This window comes from Malurus melanocephalus, unplaced genomic scaffold (genome assembly GCF_030028575.1).
Source record: "Malurus melanocephalus ecotype Western Australia unplaced genomic scaffold, MMel_1.1 scaffold_112, whole genome shotgun sequence".
NCBI classification, from domain to species: Eukaryota; Metazoa; Chordata; class Aves; order Passeriformes; family Maluridae; genus Malurus; species Malurus melanocephalus.
The window spans coordinates 770,835-778,629 of NW_026623344.1; the positions used below are offsets into that span (position 1 = coordinate 770,835).

The 7,795-nt window shown below is 38.6% G+C and overlaps 1 protein-coding gene across 2 annotated transcripts in view; it reads right to left on the reverse strand.

The window, feature by feature from the left end:
• LOC130575556 (solute carrier organic anion transporter family member 1A2-like) overlaps positions 1 to 7,795 on the reverse strand; it is a 15,901-nt gene extending 8,106 nt beyond the window's left edge. Inside the window, exons 1-7 of one of the 2 annotated variants that reach the window (XM_057369506.1) lie at positions 7,676 to 7,795; positions 4,725 to 4,823; positions 3,553 to 3,694; positions 2,075 to 2,207; positions 1,274 to 1,380; positions 466 to 612; positions 65 to 163 (exon numbers count right to left, since the gene is read on the reverse strand). In XM_057369506.1, the coding sequence (XP_057225489.1) occupies positions 65 to 163; positions 466 to 612; positions 1,274 to 1,380; positions 2,075 to 2,207; positions 3,553 to 3,694; positions 4,725 to 4,784 (688 nt within the window). In that variant the 5' untranslated portion in view covers positions 4,785 to 4,823; positions 7,676 to 7,795. Of the gene's footprint in view, positions 1 to 64; positions 164 to 465; positions 613 to 1,273; positions 1,381 to 2,074; positions 2,208 to 3,552; positions 3,695 to 4,724; positions 4,824 to 5,451; positions 5,659 to 7,675 lie in introns of those variants that run through there. The other variant, XM_057369507.1, reaches the window with a different exon arrangement.

A 7,795-nucleotide genomic window follows, 5' to 3' on the forward strand; every position in this document is an offset into this window, starting at 1 on the left:
TTTAGCTCTGATAAATACACAAACTACAGACTTAAAAATAAGATTTGATATATTCACCCATTACCTGCACCTACTGATCCAACATCAACAAACAGCTCTGCACAGAACGATGCCAACAATAAACCAAGGAAGGGGCCAATTACAGTTGCTGTGTGCAGACATGCTAGAATAGGAAAAAAGGAAAACAGCCTAAATTAGAAACCAGACATAATTATCTTCTTGGAATTGTTGTATATTGTTAGGACAGCTCTACTGAAAAGGCATTGGCACCTGAAAATGGCCTCATTAACAAGTTTATCTCTGGTTAAATTACAAGTTCTACAATATTATTATTTTGATAAAGCAATAATGACTGCTGTCTTCCTTTATTGGACTGAAGAGAGTCATAATAATCCTTTCCATTTGATTTTGTTTATGTGTGAGTTTGTTTGAAGGAGGGGATTTATCACAATAGGAGAGATTTACCCAGGTAAAAAGGTGAATTCTCTGCTTTGGCAAAATCCTCCAAATAGGAAATGCCTAAAGGCATGATRGGAGTTTCACCCATTCCTCGCACAATGTTTCCAACCATCACAAATATCCACAGCAAGGACCCGGGCTCTTGTTCACATTCTGTGAATGAAACAAGAGGTCAGAATCAATGTTTTACTCCCAAATATCAATGAAAATCTAGAGACAAAGATTTGACTAACGGCTTAAACTCTGGTGGGTAGGCCTGTCCTCTGAGCCCTTTGACTGCCCARTAGTTCCTTTACATGAACATTGCTACTGCCCGTACATGTTTCAGTCTCAAAGGTAAGTTTTAGCTCAGTTTAAACTATTTTCTCTAAAGAGAAGCAAGATTTTATTTTAGTTCTAGCTCTATTTCTCAGTCTTTTATTTCCTGTGTGATACAACAAAAAAGCATCCTGATGCCTCTTACCCATTGTTGAAATTTGTTTCCCACCTCCCCACTGTATCATAGGATTTCAAGTTATAAATAGGAACATTTGTGAGAGTCAGGTGGTGCTGTACATCCCAAAGTGGACTGCCAGGGATGTTAATTAAACTGCTYGGATACTGTGATAACTGCATGAAAAAATATTTTAGCTCTGGAGTCATAGACCAAAGAAACACAAAGGTCAGGAAATTTCCTGACCTCAAGTTTCTATGCCTTTAAAAAGTACTGATCAAAAGCAGAACCCTGAAGCAATTGCTAATAAAAATAAAAGCCTATTTACTTAGACACTATAGACACAGAAAAAAATATTAGTAGACCCAGGAAAAGTCATACCTGTAGATGGCTCCTCGGTAGGCACAGAGGACAAGCTTTGATTCACAAGGCACAGAGGCATCACTGAAATGTTTTCCTGTTGTGAAATGCTGCTTTCRATACGATACCTGTTGGAGTCAGAGGAAAACAGGCACAAGTCAGGAAGATACACATGAGAACCACCTCGTGTAGCTGCACTTTAATAATGGAGATACCTATAAGAAGAGTGTGTAGCTATAGGAAGAGGGGAACCCAGATCAAAAGCTGACTGAACAGAGGGTGCCACCAAGGCTGTCAGGGCCATTCCATACTGGACACAACAAGRCTGAAGGATCAAAAACACCTAGTGGATTAAAACCTAGACAAGCTCATGTTGTTATTTTTTTAAACCAAGCAAAAAAAATTAAAAAGTAGTTGAAGGATTATTATGGTCAGTACAGGCCTTGCCAACACAATGGTCAGTCATCAATGAACAATGATCTGTCATCCACGYTCCAGGCACACCAAGAGATCTTTAAAAATCACCTTCTGTTGCCTGTCCAAGCAGATAAGAGCTGGTGGTGTAAAGGGAGAGAACCAYAGCCCACACAAGGGGTAGCAAAAGGATGAAGGCAAAGCAAGGCAAGGTGCCCACCAGAGTGGTGACTCTCCTCAKGAAGTGATGACTGCCTTTTGAAGCCATCTCAGAGGCAAAACACAAAAACCTGCTCTGCARTGGTCATATTGAATCCATGCTCAGCACTCTCTCTCTCAGTGGAAGGATGTACATGTTAAAGTGAGTAAGGATCACAGAAGCTGCTGYGAGCTTAGCAAAACACTCACCTTCCAAACAGAAAATGAGGAAGTGATATCAAAAGACATCCAAAGGACAGAATTGTGCAGCCCAAAGCAATTATTCTGGGCCTGTGAAGYTTTGCTCCGAAGTAACTCACAAACGCTATCAGCAGCAGGTTACCTGCAAAAAGAACCTGGGTCACATTGACACACCAAGGCACCCCTAGAGCTTTGAAAGTGCAACAGAGATTTGAATAAACCTTGTGATCTCAACATCTGTTTCTTTTCTTGTCTTGTAAAAACTGTCACTAGACAGGGAACTGCCTACATGGTGCAGTAATTCCCTGCTATGTGTGATCTTTTTTTGGAAGAGTTACATCACATGRAAAGAACATGAGAATAAAAGGCAGAATGGAAAAGAGGSCACAGTGACAGAGATTTTTGAGTGWACCRATGTAGAGAAGAAATTTCCYRCTACTCTGCATAGAGATCAGGCCCAGGGGCTGCAGAATAATAGCTGTTTTAGGAAGTTATTCCCCTAGGACACTGTTTTGTAACGTGTAGGGAAATACAGTGTTTTTTTAGTGAAAATAATGAACACAAGTTTACAATCACACACACCAAAAAAAGGAATAATAAGTTAATATTAATCTCAGTAATTGAGATTTAAAAAATACAGGKTTTTATACCTAGTACCATTTAAAAACACAAACATTCTAAAATTCTTCATATTCCTCTCCTCCGCTTTCACATCAGAATCAGTTGATTTTTCCCTATTCATTTCTTGCTATGCAATTAAGAACAGAATCAAGCTTCATGTTATGAATCAGGCCCCATAAAAATAGCAATTTAGTAATTTTACACCTACTAATTTTGTGATCTTTTTGTCAGAAGAACAAAATCATGTCTCTGAGTGATGAGTGTCATGCTCTGAAAGAAGATAATGCTTTTTTTATGTTTGATTGCTAAATTGACTATTAAACCAGTGGCTTGAATKACACTTAAAGATGTACTTTTAAATTTATCACTGGGCAATAAAACTTACCARCAGGCAGGGTAAGGGGCACTAAAAGTACTGGAAACTTTCTTTGCAGGTTAGTTGCACAGGTGTGAAATCTTGAAATATTATTGAGTTCAGGTAAGGATTCACAATCCACTCCAACCAACTCTGATTAAAGGAACTGCAAAATGCTAAATACKACCTTAAATTCAAAGTTTACTCAGMTGTTCTTTTGTTTTCTTCAGAAAGWTTCAATATAAAGCTCATAAACTARTTMTATTTTGTTAGTTGCTCTGTCATWTCTTAYGGTAGCACAGAAATTAACTGAACCAGCTTTTAAACCTAAATTTAGGTGGTGCTCTTAATTCCCAAGACATGAAATGGTAACATATCAGCTCAAATGGAATAATAGAGTTGGCCACTATTGTCACATACAGTAATTGAGAGCAAATTGAGAGTCACTAATATATGGTCAGACCACATATTGCATTTTCAAAGAATCAGAAATATTAAAATGAAGATTTACCWATTTCAAAGCTTCCATTAATGATGCCCACTAAAGAAGCTGGGATATTAAATTGTTTCTCTATCTGTGTGTACATGCTGTTCATGTAAGCTCCAGACATTGTTTTCCCAACGAAYGCAAGTGACAGTGCCAGCAGAAACACCTAGGAAGGGAATAATGCATAAAGAATTCAGTATTACATATTTATGAATATTCCRTGGTTATTTYCTCCACTGAAGCTGTGTCTCCAGTTAAAAAAAGAAGTGAGCAGTTCCACTGATATATGTGTAAATCCCATCATCTRTTCCTTTCTACAGTTATGGCTTYACTAAACAAAAAACAAAAMTAAAAACTCTGTTCTTCACCTGCTCTAATGGACAGAGACTGCCTTCAGAAGCCCAAGCCCCATTTGCCCAGCGAGGCAGCCGTGTGCCTGCTGCAAGGTTGCCATCTGCAGGACCTTCCCACCCTCTGTTCATCTGAATGACAAATTGCATGCAGAATTAAAATCACTTCCTTTGGTTGAATCACTCGATCCAGGATCTGCTCTCCCATCTCAGCAGAGGTCATGAACACAGAACAAGTTATTTATGTCCTTTTTACACGAAAATTAATAGCAATTGACAGTAAAAAAACTAGAATGAATGAGTGCAGTARTATTCAAATCCTTTTGAATACTAAAGAACTTCGGGGTTCTTTACAAAAAGCATTTAAGAAATGAAATCAATATTATTTTTAAATACATCTGCCACAAATGCTAAAAAGCAAAATAAATGTATTTGRGTTTTTAATTACTATGAGAAATAAGCTATTTTATAGCGTTTCTTGACAACTTGAATTACTATTCAACATCAACCGCCAATTTTTAATGCCACATCACAGTCTGTAAGGCTCTTTCACAGCTTTAGGAAGGAAGGGCACACATACTAGATTGGGGGAATTACACAGTCAGTGGTGGAGCTTCAAAGCAGCAATCAACAAATACCTCCAATACATCAGACAGCTTAAACGTCAGGGAGAGCAAAAACCAGCACAGTTGTTTACAAACTTGTTTAACCTTGGTTAGGGCATCAAGGGTAGAAAAGAACAGCTTATCCATTCATTTAGTCTAGGCTGAATCTTCTACCGAAACTCTGTAAATGCAAGTAATTACAGTTGTGTGTTCCTACAAAATCACTGAAATGTTGCAATACCTTCAGCTTGGAAATGCAGCAGAATTTGTCCTCCGCGTGTGGCTTCCCAGGTTCCTTCATGTTGCCTTTTTTAATKGATACTGATGTCTGTTTCTGAGTCTGTCCAGCCATCCCATCACAGTGTTGAAAAAGACGAGAGAAAAGAACAAAAGTTTTTGTCCCATGTTTGCAAAAATATTAGATTCCCTCTAAGGGTAGAATTCACCTTAAATAATTGCACATTGGATTCCTACAAGCCAATGGACTTTATTCTAAATTAAGTAACTTATTAAGAATACCGAGATTAATCTCTTGGAATTAAAATTAGAGGGAGACAAAATAAAATCAAAACCACCAGACCTATTCAAGTTCTAAATTGAAAAAAAACTGACTCCATTCTCCTTCCTCTACCAAGATTTTCAAAAATATTCCTTTTTTATTTGTCTGCCTACTTTTACTTATCTCCACCTCCACTTGATTAGARTGTCTCGTAATGCTGAGCCATCTGCTTTCTTGACATTTTCCATGTATTCCAAAAACGTGTTTTGGAAGAAGGAGCAACATATTCCAGGGACTTGGACATATTTATTTGTAAAAGCCCCTACACATCTGAGGGTTTRCACAATGAGTTAAACAGATTTCGTTCTAAGGACCTCTACAAAGACTCCATTAAATCAAGTTATACAACACAGTTCCCTGCTGCCTGATGGAGTAAGCTGAAGGAAACCAGGGCAAATCAGAGCCCTACCTTGCAGTCAGGATGGATACAGCTTAATTTCCTCTTTTTTGGTCTTGGAYACACTTTCCAAGTGTGATCCTGCAGCACCTGCTCTTCTCCCTGTTTTCCACTTCATGGATCCAGGCTGGAGAGCAAACTTGGCGAGCCCACCAACAGGACTGGAATGCCTTTCAAATTCTTCAACCCAGCACCTTCCTGGTCAATCTCTTCAAACATTAATTTCTACAACAATGTTAATCCTCTCAAATGTGTTTCCTAACTAACTTGATTCCTAGCAAATTCACAGGCATTAACTCCTTCTCCAGCTRCCTTCCCACTTCCAGTTTTTAAAAGCATAATGCATTATTACAGCATTCCTGAAAATACTTTACAATTAATTGCAGGTGGTCAATTGCACTCAGACAGTTAGCTATGATAGATATATATGTTTGTATTTCTGGTTTGCTCTGGAACTTGTGTTCAATCACAGAATTAAACTGGGCTCATTCTTTCTTTACAATTTGGAATAAAACTTTCTGTACTTTTTTGCAATTTGGAATAARTCTTTATGTCCCAGGGAATCATTTCTGCCTTATCTGAATGCTGCATTTCTCTGAAGCCCATTAGAAATGCCAAAACAGCAGCCCCCTATGTCTGTGCTCTTCTGCTCCTAGAACCTGGCAAAGGGAGTCCTCCCCTTACTGTTCCAGACCCTGCATTTCCCCATCATTCACAGGAACATCATCTGGCTAATTGCAGGTTTTCTCTTCTGCTGCTGCAARATACCACACAGCAACCTGTTCCCATTCAACTTGGGGAGCCAGAAACATCACACTGCCCCTCATGCAATTACAGAAGACAAAACAACATAATTTGCCTTCACTTATTTCATATCTTCCCTCAGAGCATAAATTATTATAGGGAAAAAAGAGCATTTCAATCAATTTTTTATTGGGAAAATTATTAAGAGTATTAATTGAATCACAAAATAGACAGAATTATTATTTCCAGCAGTGTTTCTGAAATTGCTTTCCTGAGCTTTATAATATTTTGTGGTCACACTTCTTCAAATGGAACTGAAGCCAACACAGACCAAGCCTAAAGTATCAAAGACACAGGTGCACAGCTCACTCCACTGATCTTTAAACCCAGGCTGGAATTTAAAATATCATTTCTGTGACCAGGGACAAACCAAAAGTGCTTACACTCCTTTCTCCCATCTACCTGCTCTCCTTTGTACATTCCTCTTGCATATCTTATTTATTTTCTTGGCTCTTCAGACTCATCTGCAAACCTCTTTAGTTCATTAACTGGCAGAAATACAGTTGTATCAAAATATTAAAATATAGCTATGCAAAAGTTTGTCCTGGGGTTCTGGCTGACCTACCAGCTGTCATGTAAGCACCTGCACCTGAATCCACTCATCAGCCTACAATGTTCACTGAAATTTCAGGGAAGAGAGCAGTAAAATTCCTCCTTCCACTTCTGCACCGAGTTGGTGCCATATTCATGGCAGGCTAAGAAGCTGCCAATGACCCCAAATCTTCTTCTTCCAGTCACCTCCACTGCCTGACTAAATCTGCACAGACAGACAGACAGACAGACAGTGATCAGCAGACACCCACTGTGCACAGTACACAAAGATTGATCACACAGTGGGGGCAGCTCAAAACAGCATCCGATGTAACCTGGGGTGAACAAGGCTGGCCTAAAACCAAAGCAAACCCYTCCAGTGTGCTCCAAATGAGGCTGGTTTGGTGCAGCTGACAGCAGCAGGCAGGCAACACTGAGACATCAGTTTGGACCCATCTGTCCCACACAAACCCAGCAATACCTTTTATCGTTTAAAATCACATTTCACTCTAGCTAACTGATAAAAAGGACAAAAGCACCCAAATAACTGGATTTAAAAGCTGATGATGCAATGTTTTGCACGTTGYCTTGTCTAAGTCCCAAGGGGACATCCTGCTTTCAATGCAAAATTCATCTTTCATTTAGCTCATCTTAGTCATACAGATAGRCTGCTACATCTTTGTTTTGTTTACAAACAGGGTTAAAAAATCAGAAAACGTTAAAAATTCAAAGAGCAATTATGCTGTCGGAATTTTTAACCAATTTATTTTCCTGGCTGCAAAAAGCTTTTTGAAATCATGTTTTACTAGGTACAGTTCAACCTGTTACTCAAATGCAATTACACTAATGTTAGACTGAGACAAAGGAAAATCTTCTCATAGCAAAACAATTAGGTACTTACAGTTTTGGAAAAGTTTCTGCAAGAAATCACTGATATGGCACACTTGAACYTTGACTTTTAATCCACATTGTTGAAAATTAACCAAGTATGGGGCCAAACTTGTGTTTTTGCCAAATAGTT